General features: G+C 36.8%; 2 protein-coding genes across 2 annotated transcripts; both read right to left on the bottom strand.

The window, feature by feature from the left end:
- Positions 1 to 1,722: 1,722 nt before the first annotated feature.
- LOC122309836 (cucurbitadienol 11-hydroxylase-like) lies at positions 1,723 to 6,048 on the bottom strand. Its single transcript, XM_043123528.1, has 9 exons — positions 5,694 to 6,048; positions 3,963 to 4,293; positions 3,709 to 3,858; positions 3,358 to 3,606; positions 3,179 to 3,268; positions 3,004 to 3,082; positions 2,801 to 2,907; positions 2,570 to 2,697; positions 1,723 to 1,933 (listed from the first exon to the last, which is right to left on the bottom strand). Exons 1-9 carry the CDS (start codon positions 5,894 to 5,896, stop codon positions 1,840 to 1,842), a joined length of 1,431 nt encoding a protein of 476 aa, XP_042979462.1. The 5' UTR covers positions 5,897 to 6,048; the 3' UTR covers positions 1,723 to 1,839.
- Positions 6,049 to 7,074: 1,026 nt separating this feature from the next.
- On the bottom strand, positions 7,075 to 19,339 carry LOC122309835 (isocitrate dehydrogenase [NAD] regulatory subunit 1, mitochondrial). Its single transcript, XM_043123527.1, has 4 exons — positions 18,682 to 19,339; positions 9,733 to 9,972; positions 8,034 to 8,112; positions 7,075 to 7,723 (listed from the first exon to the last, which is right to left on the bottom strand). Exons 1-4 carry the CDS (start codon positions 19,180 to 19,182, stop codon positions 7,449 to 7,451), a joined length of 1,095 nt encoding a protein of 364 aa, XP_042979461.1. The 5' UTR covers positions 19,183 to 19,339; the 3' UTR covers positions 7,075 to 7,448.
- Positions 19,340 to 19,575: the final 236 nt, after the last annotated feature.

The raw sequence follows: 19,575 nt of genomic DNA, 5'->3' as shown, positions 1-19,575 counted from the left end.
TCTACAGTGGAAAATTTCCCTGATAATCGATATATGATCCAACACAAGCCAAATAACTCTAAACAAAGATATAACCACGTCACTTTATGGTAACATTAACACAAGTTAAACTATCATTTCATTTTCAGTTGATCTAGAAATGAAAGTAAGGACTTTGATCATTCTCTAACTTTGAAAATTCTAAAGGAGAGAGATAGTATCCAAAGTATTATCTAGAACTGAAAGTAATGACTTTGATCATTTTTAAGTATGATTGAAACGTTTTTGACAATTCAAAAACTAAGAGAAAGATAGCATACACAGTATTAGATAAAGTGTGGCCCACATGATCTGTCTATTCATCTCCAGATGGTTGAAAATATTTCCGTCAAATAAAATAAAAAAATTAAAATAAGTGTGGTGTGTGAAGTGTGAGGATGATAAAAAGAATTTTCCATAAAATTAATTGTATGAGTACCAGCAGCGCACTAGCTAGTTTACGCGGCTCCGTAGGACTGCAACTTAACCTTATCGATCAGTCGTCAAATTTGGTAGGTTTGAATAATGAGATAAAATTAGAGTTTTGTGAGTAAGTGAAATAGTTTAAATTAAGTTAATTTATTAATTTTGAGAAATAGAAAAGAAATTGAATCAAAATATTATAAAATTAAAATATAATTTGAATATAATTTTTATCTTAAAATTTGAAAAAAAAAATTGTATTTTATTTAAAAGTTTAGGAAAGTTATAATAATTAGGTAATGATTAAATAAAAAAATTAAAAATTAAAAATTAAAAATATTTTATATTTGAGTGATGTTTGGAAAGTAAATTATGATAAGTTTTTATATGAGATCAAGACACAAAAAATGACAAACATGGCCTTAGTGCCAATGAAGAAAACATGGCAAGGGAAATAACAAAGGAAATATAATAAACACACTTCACTTTACACAATAATGTTTTAAAATAAGGAATATATTTGTAAAATATTTTATAAAAATAACACAATATTACAAAAAAGAATCCTTACTTTACAATATGTATTGTCAAATATATTGTGAAATATGTTAGGCGAATATCATTACTTGTGACAAAGATTCCATATGCAAATCTTATAAGATTTATTTGACATTTATCCCCGTTTGATTACAAAGATGAGATGAGGTGGTTTAAATAATAATGAATAAAATATTATTATAATATAATTTTTGAATATTAATTTTGTATTGAAATTTGAAAAAGTTAGATTGTTTATTATATTTTGTATGGGGATTTGAAAAATGTATAATGATGAATTGAGATAGGATGAGATGAGATTTTTAGTTTTGGTTAACCAAACAAGGTTCGATTTGGATAGTGAGTTGAAATGAGATGAGTTAAGATAAAAGTTAAAAGTTAAATAAAATATTATTATAATATTATTTTTTAATATTATTATTATTTTAAAATTTAAAAAAATTGAATTATTTATTATATTTTATATTTTAGAGGACCTTTTTAATCTAAATCGGGCAGGGTCTCATATTCCTCTCTCTCTCCACCCACAGTGTGAATGATCACCTCTTTAAACCAGGAAGTACTTCTTATATAACTCAAACATAAACTTAGGTAATGGCGAATAATATTACAACACATACGCTTCCTCACCTCACCTCACCTCACCCTCGCAATAAAGCACATCAACAGCATTGGTAAGTTGGTAACCACAAGAGAGAGAGAGAGAGAGAGAGAGAGAGAGAGTGTCCAATTATTTTTTGTAATATATATACAGTAATGCCTCGTGTCCATGACTATCAAATTATTTCGAACAAAGTTCAAGTTTTCATGTGTCTTGCTGTTTTTGATAATATGGAAATATTAACTATGTTTCTCCACGAAATTAATGTGGATGCCATCTACAAATCCTAGCATAGGACTTCGGGAAATCTTTCCTCCCTTGACTTTTGTCCACCTGTTAAAAACAAACAACATTATAAAAATATAAAAGGGCTGATTACAATGTGCATCCATAAACCTTCATTTGTTTTTGGCTTTACAATCTAAACCACAAAAAGTCTCAATTTACATCCTAAATGACCTATACTTTCAATATGCAGACTAAAATAAGATTTAACTGTTGAGATAAATGAAAATTGGCCACATGACATGATCTTAACGATCAGATTTCAATGGATGGCTCTTAGTGAATCCTATTGATGGTTTAGGTGTAAAATGAAATTTTAGGATGCAAAGTTGAAAATAGTTCATGATAATATGTGGTCAAGAAAATAATTTCCTTTCTTTTATGGCTAATTTTTGTAACCTCATTCCAATAAAAGATTTAAGAAGAAAATACATCGATGCGCTCATTCTATTGCACAATTGGCAGCTTCTACTCTCTCTTACATAAGCATACCCCTTAATTTAAACCTCTATGTACATATGACTCTGTTATTTGCTTTTATTATGAATGAATGAGCCTTGTAGAGAGGGGGGGAAAAAAGATTTAAGAGGTGATCACTACTATATATGTTACAACAAACATGGCAGCAAACATGTTGTTACAGCAATGGCACGGGTAATAGAATACAAGGAGCATCATTTTTACCTATATTTAGTGACCAGGACATGCAGAAAGGTGGCCATGAAAGTTTTGCTATACTCCGCCCCTGCACACTGTCTAATCCCTCCTCCGAATGGCATGAAATTCTTAGATACAACTTGCGGCTCGAGATCCTATTTCCATTAATTCAAATAACAAGAGAAAGAATAGGTATCAAAGAACATGACTAGCAAATGATATAACAAATAATTATTGTGTATGATAACACACACACACCTGCCAACGCCATGGATTGAAAGCAAGTGGATCCTTGTACGTGTTTGGGTTCAGTTGGATAGCAGAATTAGCAAGCATGATGGTCCAACCAGCCGGAATTGTATAACCTGGGTAAGTATTTTGCCAATCTTGCAGTTACACTTGGTAACACTATATAACCTTACCCAAAATATGCTCGAGAGCAATATATATGTATTATATACCTTTAAATTCTATATCTTTCAATGCTCTCCGTAGTAAACCAGGAGCAACATTTGCCAACCTAAGAGCTTCATTAATCACCTACAATCAATTCCCACACACCAGAATGTTTGTAAGAAAATTGGGATACTATCATAATACCATGAAAAGAGAGCATGTTGAGATTGTAGAACTGACTCCAAGTGTCAAAGTCATTGACTTGTATTCATCCCAATTGAGTGTGGAATTTGGATCCTCTCTGTTTTTGAGAATTGCCTCGTGCTCGGCCTGATAAAAAACCAAGCATCAGTGCTACACCATTGCTATGCACATCGAAAAGATTGCAGGCTCGGCTAGAGTATGTTGTGTATACATACCGTCATCTGTTGTAGAACAGTAGGATGCTCCGCAAGTAACTTGAGAGTCAATGATAATAATGCTGAAACCGACTCAAAGCTTGCAAATAAGATTCCAAACAAAAAATAGACGAGAAAATCTTCTGTTAAGTAACTCTCCGTCTGCATATCATCAATAGCCTGATCAAGGAAATCTCCACGACGTTTCTCGGGTGAAATCATCCTCTCTTTTACGGTGTTCCTTAGCATATTCAATGCTTCGTTTTGATACTGAATGGAACCCCAGAATGTTTAAAACAAAACGTATCTAAATAATCTCAAACAAATTCTTTTTCCTAAGAAGTTTATCTTTTTCTCATCATTTTGAATTACCTTCAAACATTTGTGGTACGCAGTACCAGGAATATTCAAGGGAAATGACATAAGACCATCTAAGGTATTGGCAAGCTTCTCACTCATCTTCACAGGCGATTTTTCAGCATCATAACCAAATAATTTATTGGCAGTGAGATCAAATATCATCTGCAATTAATGTCCAGCCACCGAAATACATATTATACCATTAATGCTTTCAGATTCTAAGCTATCAAAGAAAGGTGTATAATGGGGGAGAAAATGAAACTTACGGCTGAAGCGGCATGCTTCACTTCAACAGAAGGCAGACTTGACCATGTTTGTAGGGTTTTGTTAACATATTCTTCGATTTGAGAAAGCAACGTTTCCTTGAGGTTGTCAATACCAAAGTGATTCAATGTAATACTTCTTACGTACTTGTGGACAAGACCAATGGCATTAGTCTTATTTTCACCATCTTGCTTGAAGAGCTCTGCAAATGAATCCAAGTACCATAGTTCAACCAACCTGCCTTCTTGTTTAGCTAAGTAATGGTTGAACTCCACATCAGTTGATACTATAATAGGCCGACCCGCGACGCTTGTTCGGAATATGGGTCCATATCTGAATAACCAAAAGAAAAAGAAAAAGAAAATTACATAATGATGGCTCATCTAACTAGCCATCAGGGTAATGAAATTTCCACCCCAATCAGGGCCAGCTCAATATGTTGCAAGGCTAAGGCAAAATTTTGATTGAGGCATTTTTCATTAAAAAGGTAAAATACAATCAATTTTTTTATTTTTATTTTTATTTTATGTTATATTTTTATTTAAAAATCCCTCATATCGTAAATTTATTTTTATTTAAGATTTTATACCACATTCTCAATTAATAACTGACTTAGTTTTATAAAGAATTTATCGATGATTATTAAACTAAAAACTTTACTATTTATAAAGAATTTATAGATGATTATTATCAATTTAGAAAGAATTTTATCAAAGTTAGTTTTATAATACGTGCTTTAGATTCTCAAAATCAATTGTATCAATTATTGTAAATAAAATTCTATAAACGCACACATTTGGGGAAAAAAAAAAAGGACTATCATCTCTTCAAATGATTATACTAAAACCTTTTATCAATACTGAAAAGAAGATTTTACTCTTTATAATTTCCATACTGTATGTTAAACTAATAATAACAAAAAGAAAGTGTATCCCAAGAATGAGATTATGTGAAATAATTATTTTGTAGAAACAAGATGAGAATTTATATCACTTCATGTCTTGGTACCAATACTAGAAATGAAAAGGAGATGGATAAGAGAAAAAATTTCATCATCATCAAGTGAACTCAAATATAATAAAACTCTAAAAATAGAATTCCAATACTAAGATATATATATATATATATATAGAAATATAATCATAAAGGTTATAAAAAAATATATAATCATAAAGATTCAAGAACAATCAAGCCAAAAAAAAAAAAAAACTCAAGCCAACGAGTACGTTTTTGGTAAGTAAGAGCATTACTAACATCTTTATTAATTACTTAATATGAATATAAAAGTTTTGATGTGAATTGAAAGATTCTAAAAAAGAAAACTATAAACTAAGAAAAGTTCAATAAAAATTAAGTCTTCAGAAGGAAAAAAAAAAAAAAAGAATAATCTAGAAAGAGAATCAATTATATAAGATGTATTTGATACTTTTAATAGTTTTTTCTTGATTTATTCGATTGTTTCTAATTATAACTTCTTTTTTTAAACTTTTAAGAAATTCTGCTCGAAACACTTTTAGGGGGCATTCTTCCACTTGGGCCTAGGCAATGGAAGAGCCGGCCCTGACCCCAATTAGTGAGAAAACGTCATGACGCCAGTAACAGTGAAAGAAGAGATATTAGGGGATCATCCTTGTCCACAGAAAGGATGTTTCTGGATAAGGTTGGGAGATCATAGATTAGAAAACATATGTATGCTATATATGTATGTATGTATGTATGTATGTACATGTTACCTTTGAACTCTCTTTCTGATGAAAGGGTGGAGTTCTAGAGAATAACTGGGAACGATCAACTGAAGGGATTCTCCGATAAGAGGAGGTCCCATGGAACCAGGAGGGAGTACTCCATTGCACTTTGGGTTTCTCCATTTGTTTATCCAGTGAGTAAACCATACTACAATCAATCCCACAACACACAATCCAAAAACTGTCCACATTTTGTATCTTTTGTTTGATCTTTTGATGATTTTTTCCTACATCTTATATAGCGGTTTGCGGAGGGAGAGCTCGCTTTCCCAAATCCAACGATTGGATGTGATATAAGAAGTGGAGGCTTACCACCGGAGTCAGGAAGTCGTATCTGGGGGCCTGACATTTATTTTTGTACATAATATCTACTTAAATATTAATAATACTTTGAAAATTTATAAATTTAATTCAAGATTATAAAAAAAAAAAAAACGTAATTTATTTACGAAGTACTAGAGCTTTATTTTGTTTATAACTATAAAAACTTACATAACAAATACTATGTTGAGATATAAACTTACAAATAGCAAAACTCATCTGGAGATACATGACCAAAAAAAAAAACTAATAGTTGTGAAGATGATTATTAAACTAAAAACTTTACTATTTATAAGTTGGAGAATAGATATAGATATAAAGATTTTAATGATTAATTAATGTATAAGAATCATATCCTTTTTTTTTATTATTATTGAAACGATAACAGATCAATAAAAAGAATTTTTTTTTTAATTGATTGGTAGTTTAAAAGAGATTTCTTTTTTCTTTAGAAAAAAAAAAAGAAAAAAAAAGCAAAAAGAATGGAATTTTCTTTAAAGAAGGAAAAATTAGTGAATGATTAATGGGTTGACCAGGAAAGAGCTTTGTGAAGAAATTAATGAAAGCTGTTGGATTGGATTGGTGGTGTTAAAATTAAAAAATATTTACCCAGAGTGAGGCTGAGATTGAAGAGAATGAACAAGAGCCACATAAAGTGGACTTTGAATCAAATGAACAAGAGAATAATGCAAACGTTCAATTATTATGATCGTAACTCTGAACCATATTTTCGTCTTCCAGACAGTCCAACAAAGCCGAAGAAAGCCACTTACGGAGGAATGTAGATTTCCCGCCCCCCCTTTTTTTTTTGGGACAGGAACGTCATTACCAAAGCATATTTGTGTTCAAAATTCTTGAATATGGATGGCTTGCATAACAACGACTGCCTCTTCAAGAATTTGGGAAGATCTTAATTATTTTAGTTATAGTACTCAGGGAGGGAGTTCTTCAGGTCTCTTCTCAAATTTAAGTTGTATCAATTGAATTCTGTCAAACAAGAGTAAACCAATATTACACTGTTCTATCCCTACATAAAACATAACAAGGATTAGGAACGCTAAATACACAACTGCTTTTTATTTCAATTTGAAATATCTTAGGTGTTATTACAGAAGACAAACAAAATTGAGTTATAGTGGACAACATTTGCAGGGAAGGAGAGACAATGCCCTTCTTTTTTCTCAAATTGAGAAATTGTAAAACTAAAATAAAAACAAGAATTTATCGGATGAGATTTTTTTTTTTCTCCTTATTACAACACTCGAGATTTTAGTGTACTCATGTTACTTAAAAAAAAAAATCACACCTTCTGAAAAGCAGGATAAAAGCAATGATATGGAACTGTAGAACCGGGGGGGTATGATCAGGAGGAATCAACAGGAACAGGTGATAGCTAAGAATAAGGTGGTAATTCCTAATCAATCAGTCCAGATTAGCAATGACAGCATCCACCACCTCCTGGGTCGTGCTGTCTCCACCAAGATCTTTTGTACGGTACTTGCCCTCGGAGATTACACGTTTCACAGCAGTCTCGAGCCGGTCAGCGAATGATGGAAACTGAAGGTGCCTGAGCATCATGGCTGATGAGAGGAGCAAAGCCACAGGATTGGCCTTATTTTGCTGCACTACCTTATCCTTTCCCACGTTTCCTGCTGAAGCACCTTGCTCAAACACAGCATGATCAGCCCCTGCATTGCCTGTGGCCAGCAAAGACTAAATGAGATACAAGAAATGATCGGAAGATTACAAAAATTGTTAAGATGATTTTTTCTTTTAACTCTTTTTTTTTTTTTTCATTTTTCTGATCATATATGCGTCAAGCAGACACAACTACGGTTTTTTTTAAAGGAAAAAAAAAAAAAATTTTGTCACTTCCTCTTGGTCAGATTCATGCCATGAAGAGGCCAAGTTAATAGCTTAACTTTATGAGATCCAAAATCTAATAACTCAGAAAAGCACAGCAAAAGCTAGAACTTGTAAGGCTATGAATATGATTAGAGTTAGTACCTCCCGGCATGACACCAGTTCCTCCAGCAATACCAGCTGCTGTGTTTGCCACTAGATTGCCATAAAGATTAGGAGTCACCTACAAAACAAAAACCAGACTCATCAGTTAGCCAGGAGGTGGATATTGACGAGTTATTAATTAAATCTATAATGCACACAAAACGTCAGTTGGACTTTGTGAGAAGTAGAAGAAGAAACACTTGAGATATATAGGATGCTAGATATATGACTTTAGTTATGTCCCCAGCAGGCCAAACAGTAACGAAAATAATGAGCCAAAACCCTTGAAAGAAAGGAATGTATTGATAATTCAATAAATACCCAAGGCGATTGAATAATCAATTAGAGCAGAAAGAACATGATAGAGGGAAAAATAAAAGCGTAAATAAACTTTTCATCCTCCAACTAATAGGAATTTTACACTTTGCATCCCAAACAACCAATAATGACACATTCCACTCAAACAACCCAAAGTTCAATGCACACCCTCTGTTAAGATCTGACAGTCAAGATTGTGCTACATCACCCATTTTTCATTCATCATAACACACAGAACTGGATGAGTGTTATCTGCCAGTTTTCTATGGTTGGAGGGTGTAATTTGTTGGTGTGGGTATTTTGAGTGTAAAGTGTAAAACACATATTAGTTAAACTACAGAAGAACAACATTTTGATATCATCAAATCAATAAAATCTTAGCTTACATATTCTCCTAATAAGTCAATATAAGCAGATTATTTGGCACCGGAGCACAACAATGCAATTCATGCTAGGTCCAGCTTAAGCATTCCATCATCCAAACAGCCAATAATTTTTGTTTTTAGGTTTCCACCCCTGTTAGAGCACATCTATATGGTACTACAGTATACTCCAGAATCTGGCTCAACCACTCTCGCACATTTCTATATCCTATTTTCTTAATTTATGTTGAAAGGGTCTCACAATACCAAAAACACACCTACATAAACTATTCAGTGGAATTGAGCCAAGGAGAGTATTTCTTGTGCTAAGCTTCCTAATTTAAAACTCCAGGCCAGAGTTACCTTTGGAAAGAAAAAAGAACAAAGGAAAACTAAGCCACAAGGGAAGAAAGTTTCTTTTGTGAGCATATGGACCTGTATGAGATTCTCCACAAGCCAAGCCAAAGTTAATGCATACAGCTCAACAGGTTTGTATCTCACGTCCAACTTTTTTCTCTTTTAATCTGGTACCAAAAAATAATATGATTACTACTTCAAAAAATCCAATCCATGAAAACACTTATTTTTCATCTTTTGGATGTGAGTAGTGACTATATTAAAATCAATCCAACACTTCATATCTTGGTCATGTCCAGTGTCCACACAGTTTTTCACTATATAAAAAGCTTTAAGAGCCCATCTAAAACTAGAACCCCATATCTATCCATGCTCATCAACTTGACAGCCATGATAAATCAAAAGAAGGGCCATCTCTATTATCAACCACAAAAGCATTTGCCTCTCTTGCCGATCAAAAAAAAAAGAATTTGTATCTTGTTACATCATTGGTAAGCATTTTTTTTTTATAAAGCTCGTCTTATACAACTATACTGCAGAATCAGTTTAATATAGGAATGCATTGGTCCTCAAAAATTTTATAGCGTAATATGAAGTCCAACTAAAATAAATGAGAGCTTCCATATTAGAACTGAAAAGAAGAGTTTTCATGAGTCACATACCATAACATCAAATTGCTCGGGCTTTGAAACTAATTGCATGCAGCAGTTGTCCACAATAATCTCATTGTACTTGATACTGGGATATTTGGTAGCAACCTCCCGGCAAGACTCTAGAAACAAACCATCTGCAAGTTTCATAATGTTGGCTTTGTGGACAGCCGTCACATTTTTCCTGTTGTTTAGGTATGCATACTCAAAGGCGTATTTTGCAATACGTTCTGAGCAGAACTTTGTTATCACCTACGCCAAATACGATCGTTTAGCAAGGAAAACTTTCCCTACGATATGATGTTACGGGTGCTTGGGGGCAAGGTCTTGAAGAGAGGAAGGTTGGTGGTGATTGGTCATTGGAGGAACTGGGTAACAGATGCAATAGAGTGACAAGTCTCAGGAAGGAAAAACAGCTTTAATGGTCTTGAGGATGTGAAGAAATGAAGAGCTACAACGTGTAGTTTAGGCTAAGAAGATCCTTTAATGAAACGGTGCGTTTAGTTTTAATAGGGAATGTTGTAAGTCGTTTTGAATAAAGTTGAGGGCGGTTGTAGTGTTCGTTTTACATTTTAATTCTAGCATTTCTTTAGTTAAACGGTGAGTCTTGTTCTTGTATTTGAGTCTCGTGGTTCTGCAACTATAAAGGCAGTAGCCATCCCATGTAAAATTCATTTTGTGAATTCTGGAGTTTGTGAATGGGAGGTTGAGAGCTCCTCGAAAATTCTCTGTCAAGATTCAAGAATGGAATCTTGCATTTAATCATTTGTCAGTTCATCTTCTTGCTTGCATTCTAAGTTTCTTGTTCTCGAGTTCTTTGGGTTAGTGTCTTGTTCTTGGGCTCTTGGAAGAGGCGAGGCTTTGTTCTTGTGATCAAGAACATTACAAGTGGTATCAAAACAGTCGATCTTTGCAGGCAATGAAGAGGTGGCCTCTGAAATGGTTTTTCTTCTCCTCTTCCACTTGTTCATTATTGAGGTGGCCTCTGAACTGGTGTTGGGCTTGAGGAGGGGGAGTTGGCTGAGCTCAAGGAGAAGGGGGAGTTGGCAGGAGAAGGAGCTATGATCTTATGCGAGTCCCCTAGAGGTACAAAAGAAGGCGAGGGGTCTCCAGGACATGATCCTACTCTTATAAGGATCATTCCTCCTTTTACACCACCTGATTGGATTCTAAAAAAAGTGGAGGAGCTCCAGGAATGTGTGAAGGTTATGAAGAACAGTTTAAGGCACTTCTAATAGCCTTGGCAGGACATCAGCATTGAGGAACAGGGAGAAAGAGAAACAGGGAGTTAAAGAGGCTAACTTGGTCTCTAAATTATGATGGAAAGGAGGGGAGTGCAAGTCGGGAACATAACAAAGGTAGGGCTGCAATAGTTGATTAATGTTGCCTAAAATCCTGACTTGGAACGTAAGGGGTCTGAATGATATTAACAAACGCCTTCGTATAAGATCATTGCTTAGGCCATGGAAGGCGGATATCATCTGTTTGCAGGAAATTAAATTGAAACTTATCACAAGAACTATTCGGAGTATGTGGGGCTGCCAATATGTAGGGTGGGCATACAAACCTTCGGATGGGGCGTCGGGTGGAATATTGGTTATGTGGGACAAAAGGGTGGTGGAGAACGTTGATGAGTTTGTGGGAGAATATTCTGTGGGATACTTGTTTAAAAATTCTGAAGATGACTTTGTGTGGGCCTTTACTGGGGTGTATGGCCCCAACTCGGAGTGTGAGCGGCGGTTACTTTGGGATGAGCTTGCCGATTTAAGTTCATGGTGGGAGGTTCCATGGTGTATAGGGGGGGATTTTAATGTGACAAGATTTCCAAGTGAAAGATCGGGAGGAGGACGGCAAAATCATGCCATGGGGGAATTCTCAAATTTTATTTCAGAGTTGGAACTCATGGACATACCTCTCATGGGAGGTGACTATACTTGGTCTAACAATTACACTTGCTCAAAACTGGACAGATTCCTTATATCTTCTTCATGGGAGATGCAGTTTCCAGATTCTTGTCAGAAAAGACTTTTTCAGTTGTGCACGGATCATTTTCCTATTATTTTAGATTGTGGGGGAATCCCGGGGGCAGGAGGCACTTCAAATTTGAAAACATGTGGTTAAAATCTAAGGGGTTTGTGGAGTTGGTTAGGCAATGGTAGAGTTCTTATCAAGTACAGGGCAATCCGAGCAAGATGTTGGCGAAAAAGTTGAAACCTTTGAAGAAGGATTTGAAGACATGGAATGATCAGATATTTGGTAATATAGCATTTCAAAAGAAGTCCCTGCTTCAAGAATTACAAAGTTTGGGGATTGTGAAAGATGAGGATGGTCGCAAAGGGCAAGTAATTTCAGAGTTAGAGAGGTTGATCCTAATGGAGAAGATAAATCTCGCGAAGACGAAGATGGTGGCGGTGGGGGATGTAAGAAACATTCGGGGCTGGCCAACATTTTAGGGTGTGGGGTTTCATAGTTGCCAATGAAGTATCTTGGCCTCCCATTGGGGGTATCTTTCAAAGCTCAGACAATTTGGACGGAGGTGGTAGAAAAACTAGAGCGTAGGCTAGCTGGATGGAAAAGGTTATATTTATCTAAAGGGGGGAGGCTCACACTTATTAAGAGTACTTTATCTAACATTCCCACTTATTTCTTGTCTCTATTTCCCCTTCCAACTAGCATTGCTTCAAAAATTAAAAAATTTCAACGTTACTTTTTGTGGAGTGGTCTAGGGGAGGAGTTTAAATTTCATTTAGTTGGGTGGGATAAGGTGTGTACACCATTGCGTGAGGGTGGTTTGGGGGTTCACAATGTGAGAATTTTTAATAAGGCCCTATTAGGGAAATGGTTGTGGCGCTATAATTATGAGAAGGAAGCCTTATGGAAATGGGTGATTGATGCGAAGTATGGGAGTGCAAGAGGGGGTTGGTGCTCTAATGAGAGGAGAGGGGTATATGGTGTGGGGTTATGGAAGCATATAAGGAAAGATTGGGGGGTATTCTCTAGTAATACTAGGTTGTGTATGGGAATGGTCAGAGGATCAGTTTTTGGCATGATGTGTGGGTGGGTGATACAGCTCTTAAGGTTGCTTATCCCACTATCTTCAGCATTGCAGTGGAAAAAGACACGAAGGTGGCTGACTTGTGGGGTACTACATATGATGCTCAAGCATGGAACATAAATCTCATAAAGAGGCTCATGATTGGGAATTGGGTTTGATGGTGGAGTTTTTTAATCTGCTCCATAATATCTCCCCTGATGTTTTATCTGAAGATAAGTTGGTTTGGAGACCTTTGCGGAAAGGGAAATTCTCGGTAGGCTCTTTTTATGAGACACTTACAGCCCAACCTTCGACCAACTTTCCGTGGAAGAGCATATGGAGGAGTAAAGCACCTCTCAAGGCCGTGTTCTTTGTTTGGACAGCAGCCCTTGGGATGATCTTAACTATTGATAATTTAAGAAGACGTGATCTTATAATAATGGATTGGTATTGTATGTGCAAAAACAGTGGGAAAACAGTGGACCATTTACTCCTACATTGTGATTTTGCCCAAGAAACTTGGAATCATTTCTTTAATAGAATGGGACTAACATGGACAAAGCTGGGAAGGGTTGTTGATTTACTGGCAAGCTGGAAAGGGATTTCAGGGACAGCACAAATTGTAGCAATGTGGAAGATGGTCCCCATATGTATCTTTTGGAGCATCTGGAGTGAAAGAAATGCTAGACATTGTGAGGACCAGGAGAGATCTGTAGCAGTGTCTAGGAATTTTTTATGGAAGACTTTGTTTTCATGGGCCATTGCTTTAGAGTTTAATGGTCTCAGCTTCCACGATTTCCTTGTATCAGTTTCTAGTTTTTAAAGCAGTGTATTCACATGTATACTTCCAGTGTACATGGCTCATGCCTTTCTTTTATCAATAAAATTTAATATTACCTAAAAAAAACAAAAACAATTTGAAGCCTTGGCAAATAGGCTCAAGGGTTTATCCGAGAGACATAAAATGAGCTGTTTTATTAGTTGATTGAAGGATGAGATTAGAATACCTGTGAAGATGTTCAATCCATTGAATCTTGGGGACTGCTTTTGGATTAGCAAAACTGTAGGAGGAGTATGTGTTATCTTCAAGGAAACCTTGGAAGCAAACTGGTTATTTTGCTAATAAGTGACCAATTAACAATGAGAGGCCTGTTGATTCAATGAATAAAGGCCAGAAGGGTTTGTTTCCCTTAAGGAGAGTCAATTATGTAGAAATGGATGAAAAAAGAAAAAAGGGGCTGTGTTTCCATTGTTCTGAAAAATGGAATCACAATCATATGTGTAAGAGTCCTAAGGTTCATTTTTTACATGGGGAGACTAGTGAGAATCAAGAAGTCATTGAGAGTGTGGAGGAACTTGAGGCATAGATATTGCCTGAATTGAAAAAAGTGTTGAAGGAAGGGTCTGAAGAACTTGAAGTTTCTATTCATGCCATTTCTAATTGCATTAACAGTAATGCAATGAAGTTGTTGGGCAAGATTGGTTCATTTTGTTTTTGAAATTCTTGTGAACTCAAGAAGTACTCACAACTTTCTGGATCCATTGGTAGTAAAGACATCAAACTTAAAGGTTATAAAAGATAATAATCTTCAAGTGAAAGTGGCTAATGGTACTAAAATTGCTAGTTAAGGAAGATGTGAGAAAACAATCAGTGTGCAGGGGACTAGATTTATGGTTCCTTTCCATGTATTGACACTGGGGGGTTTGTGACATTGTGTTAATGGTTCAATGGCTTAGAACATTGAGTCCTATTCAATGGGATTTTACTAATATGTCAATGCAATTTGAAGTTTCTGGTAAGAAATTACTTTTGGAAGGGCTGCTGTATGAAAAAGTCCAAGTTGAACCTGCAGTTAACATGTTGAAGTCTTCCTTTGTTGGACAAGAGGGATGGTTGTTACAATTAGTAGCAATTGATGAAAAACAAGTTAAAGGTGAAGTTTTACCAGAAGAAGAGGAAGTGTTGCAACAGTTTAAAACTGTTTTTGAGGAACCAGTTGGGTTACCTCCTACTCGAGATTGTGATCACCATATTGTGTTGAAGGAGGGCACTAATGCACTTTCTGTGAGACCATATAGATATGCTCATTACCAAAAGACTGAAATTGAGAAGATTGTGCAGGATTTATTGAGGAATGGGGTGATTCGACCCAACCAAAGCCCATTTTCCTCACATGTCCTCTTGGTAAAAAAGGCTTATGGCACTTGGAAGATGTGCATTGATTATAGGGCCCTCAATCAAGAAACTGTTAAGGATAAATTTCCTATTCATGTGATTGATGAACTCCTTGATGAATTACATGGTGCAAGGTATTTTTCTAAACTTGATTTAAGGTCAGGCTATCATCAAATAAGGGTGAGGGAAGAGGAAATTTCTAAGACTGCATTTAGAACTCATGAGGGCCACTACGAGTTCTTGGTAATGCCTTTTGGACTTACCACTGCACCTGCCACATTTCAAGGGTTAATGAATCATGTTTTTAAACCCTTTCCTAGAAAATTTGTTCCTGTATTTTTCGATGACATCTTGATATATAGTCAGGATTTAAAGGAGCAATTGATGCATTTACAAATAGTTCTATCTATTTTACACCAGAATACTTTATTTGCCAAAAGAGCCAAATGTAGATTTGGGGTAGTTGAAGTGGACTACCTAGGCCATATTATTTTGGGGGGAAGGAGTTAAAGCAAATCCTACAAAAATTTCAGCAATGGTTGAATGGCCTATTCCTAAAACAGTGAAGGCATTGAGGGTTTTCTAGGCCTAACTGGCTTCTACAGAAAATTTATAAGGAATTATGGCTCGATAGCTGCCCCATTAACAGTGTTGTTAAAGAAGAATGGTTTTCAGTGGTCATTAAAAGCTGAGGAAGCCTTTAAAAGGTTGAAGGATGCTGTGTCTAATCCACCAGTTTTGAAGCTGCCAGATTTTACCAAAGAATTCACTGTAGAGTGTGATGCATTAGGAGTGGGGTTGGGGGCTGTGTTCATGCAAAATAATCAGCCTAAAGCTTTCTTTAGTAAAGCTCTCAAAGGGAAGGTATTATTACTTGCCACATATGAGAAGGAATTCTTGGCAATTGTATGTGCAGTTGGGAAATGGAGGCCATATTTGTTTGGTCAGACTTTTAAGATTAAACTGATCAGCAAGCTTTAAAGCATTTGCTTGAACAGAAGATAGCAACTGAAGCTCAACAGAAAAGGATTACAAAGCTCATGGGTTATGGCTTTCGAGTGGAATATAAGAAAGGAAGAGATAATAAGGTGGCTGATACACTTTCTAGGAAAATGGAGGAAGACTCAGCTACTCTAGCCCTTATTTCTTTTCCCACTCCTGTTTGGTTGACAGAATTGAAGAAAATTTATACTAATTCTGTTGAAATTTCTGACTTGATAGCTGCCTTGCAGCAGGGTAAACAGGCTCCCAAGGAATTTGCCCTATAGCAGGGATTATTGCTCAGAAAAGGGAAGATTGTTATTGCTCCTGGATCCTCTTTTCAGAATAAGACATTGCAATTCATTCACCATAGTCCTAAAGCAGGCCACTTGGATTACCACAAAACCTTACAGAAGACACAGTCAGATTTTTTTTTTTTTGGCCTAAAATGAGGAGGATGTTATGCAGTTAGTAAAAGAGTGCCAGGTTTGCCAAGTTAATAAGACAGAGAATGTGCTTCCAGCTGGGTTACTTCAACCCTTGCCCATTCCTCAAGATCCTTGGCTTCACATTGCCATGGATTTCATTGAGGGACTGCCTTCTTTTGGTGGTATGTCAATTATTTTAACTGTGCTTGATCGACTAACCAAGTTTGGCCATTTTTTTCCATTAGCTCATCCACATACAGCTTGTAAAGTGGTAGAAGTTTTTTTTTTTTTTTTCCTGGAGTGTTTAAGCTTCATGGGTTGCCTAATAACATAGTGTCTGATCGTGATGTGGTGTTCACAAGTTCATTTTGGAAGTAACTTTTCAGGCTACAGGGAAAAACTTTGGCAATGAGTTCAGCTTACCATCCACAGTCTGATGGTCAAGCAGAGGCTTTGAATAAGGCTGTTGAGGCATACTTGAGAGATTATTGTGGCTCAAAACCTAAAACTTGGTCTTCATGGTTACCTATGGCAGAATGGTGCTATAATACTACTGTGTGCACTCCTCGAGGCAGTCACCATTTCATACCTTGTATGGCATACCCCCACCAAGACTGTTGACTTATGTAGCTGGCACTACTGCCAATGCTGCTGTAGATCAACTTTGAAGACTATGGAGCAGACTTTAGGCTTCTTGAAAGAGAATTTAAAGAAAGCTCAGGATAGAATGAAGATTTATGCAGACAACAAGAGGTCTGAGAGAACTTTTCAAGTTGGAGATTGGGTTTTTCTTAAGTTACAGCCCTATAGACAGAAATCAATTGCCATGAGACATAACGTGAAGCTTGCTCCCAGGTATTATGGTCCCTTTCAAGTACTTCATAAGATTGGCACAGTGGCTTACGAGTTGAATTTGCCATCCTCATCAAAAATCCATCTTGGTTTTCATGTCTCATGCCTCAAGAAAAAAAAATAGGGGACCAGATTTCTCCTTTATCTACTCTTCCACCAGTTGACTGTGAGGGATGTATTCAACCTAAGCCAGAACAGATTATTGAAAGAAGAATGAAGAAGGTCAGGAATTATGCTGCTACTGAAGTCTTGGTTAAATGGTGGGAGCTGGTATGGAAGATAATTTTTTTTTTTATAGGTAAATGATAGTATTAATACGAATAGGCATAGCCCAAGTAAACAAGAAGTTATACAAGAGATAAGACCTATCTAAGTCGCTAAAGAAGACATAAGAAAACCGTGCATATTTTGGCCATTTAAATCTACAGCAATGGCCCAAAGGAATAGAGAGGTGCAAAAAAGAGAGCGAATTATTGTACAAGCTGAGGTCTTTGTATCCACATTTGGTAGGTACTGTTTGTGAATTGTTACGGGTGCCTTGGGGGCAAGGCCTTGAAGAGGAAGGGATTGTTATGGGTGCTTGGGGGCAAGGTCTTGCAGAGAGGAAGGTTGGCGGTGATTGGTCATTGGAGGAACTGGGTAACAGATGCTATAGAGTGACAAGTCTCAAGAAGGAATAAAGGCTTTAACGGTCTTGAGGATGAAGAAATGAAGAGCTACGACGTGCAGTTTAGGCTAAGAAGATCCTTTAATGAAACAGTGCATTTAGTTTTAATAGGGAATGTTGTAAGTCGTTTTGAATAAAGTTGAGGGTTGTAGTGTTCGTTTTAAGTTTTAATTCTTGCGTTTAGGCTTTAGTTAAATGGTAAGTTTTGTTCTTATATTTGAGTCTCGTGGTTCTGCAACTATAAAGGCAGTAGCCATCCCATGTAAAAATCATCTTGTGAATTCTGGAGTTTGTGAATGGGAGGTTGAGAGCTCCTTGAAAGTTCTCTGTCAATATTCAACAATGGAATCTTGCATTTAATCATTTGTGAGTTCATCTTCTTGCTTGCATTCTGAGTTTCTTGTTCTCGAGTTCTTTGGGTTAGTGTCTTGTTCTTGGGTTCTTGGAAGAGGTGAGGTTCTGTTCTTGTTATCAGGAACATTACATATGAACTAAAACAACTTTTTTTCCCTCTTTGACGAATGTGTACAAACCAATGTGTCAAGACTACAATTGAAAATTTCCTTGATAATCGATATATGATCCAACACAAGCCAAATAACTCAAAACAAAGATTTTTTTTATTTTATTTTTATAAGTAAAAGGAAACTCAAAACAAAGATATATCATATTTTTTCATCAAATGACTCGTATTATGACACTTCAACGTGAAAGATAGAAAATTTAAGCATATTAGGAAATACAATTATCTGAGACTCAAATTCTGAACCATTAGCTATCAGATAAATTCTAAAGTGCTAATTCTTAGACTTAGTCACTTTACCTTGAGGCTTTCGACGACTCCGGGTACCACCTCGTGCTCGAGCCCCGAGTACTCGCCCTCGGTGTTCTCCCTAATCACAACGATATCCACGTTCTCGTGCCGTGTGGGAAGGCCAGGGAGATTAAAGCAATTCACAAGCGAGGCGTAGAGGTCGAGCTCCTTCCGAAGCTGAACGTTGAGCGAGCTCACTCCACCGCCGACCGGTGTCCTCAGCCCCCCCTTCAAGCAAACCTTGTTCTTCCGAATCGAATCGATCACCTCCTGCGGGACCCGGTTCATGTCGCCGTGCACTTCGTACCGCTCGAAGTACACCGGCGCGTGCATCGCCTCCATCACCTGCTCCACCGCGTTCGTCACCAGCGGGCCCACGCCGTCCCCCGGGATCAACGTCACCGGGCGTGGCTCCCCGTCTCCCGGTCGGGGCATGTAGGTCACGGATCGACTCCATGTGGGGCGCGGGGCAGTTAGCTGCTTCAGGATAGGGATGGCTCGGCGGGCCATGGGGAGCGGAAGGGAAGATTAATGTGAATGTCCAGGGCGGTAACAGACCAGGGGTTAGGTTAAAGCTACTGGACTTTTTGGAGACTGGGTACGAGAAGATTGCAGAGGCGAAGCGCGTCGATTGATTGATTGATCAGCTTGGTCCCATTTCCCGTTTTGCAGTTATGCCCTCTTTTTACGACTTTTTCGATTCTGTCCCTACGGGTTGTTAACTGAATTAAGATTCACGAAAATTGTGTCAGGCTGGATTGATAAATTCGCTTTGGACCGTCCGGCTGTTTTACAACCCACCAATTATAAGCCGCCATGTCAACGATTTTACATAATTAACATGAAGATTACACATTTTCGAACACCCTAGTCGAACCCCCCTGCCAACACATCTCTTGAAAC

Source organism: Carya illinoinensis, chromosome 5 (genome assembly GCF_018687715.1).
Source record: "Carya illinoinensis cultivar Pawnee chromosome 5, C.illinoinensisPawnee_v1, whole genome shotgun sequence".
Classification (NCBI taxonomy): Eukaryota; Viridiplantae; Streptophyta; class Magnoliopsida; order Fagales; family Juglandaceae; genus Carya; species Carya illinoinensis.
Note: the sequence above shows the minus strand (reverse complement) of the source record. Positions and strands in the feature narration are given on the sequence as shown.

Coding starts and splice junctions, on each gene's coding strand:
- LOC122309836 (XM_043123528.1), bottom strand. CDS start 5,896: ATGTGGACAGTTTTTGGATTGTGTGTTGTGGGATTGATTGTAGTATGG. Junction 3,607..3,708: donor CGTACCACAAATGTTTGAAG/GTAATTCAAAAT, acceptor GGTTCCATTCAG/TATCAAAACGAAGCATTGAA. Junction 1,934..2,569: donor GTCCTGGTCACTAAATATAG/GTAAAAATGATG, acceptor TGTTTTTAACAG/GTGGACAAAAGTCAAGGGAG.
- LOC122309835 (XM_043123527.1), bottom strand. CDS start 19,182: ATGGCCCGCCGAGCCATCCCTATCCTGAAGCAGCTAACTGCCCCGCGC. Junction 9,973..18,681: donor GAGTCGTCGAAAGCCTCAAG/GTAAAGTGACTA, acceptor TATTTGGCGTAG/GTGATAACAAAGTTCTGCTC. Junction 7,724..8,033: donor AACTGGTGTCATGCCGGGAG/GTACTAACTCTA, acceptor TGCTGGCCACAG/GCAATGCAGGGGCTGATCAT.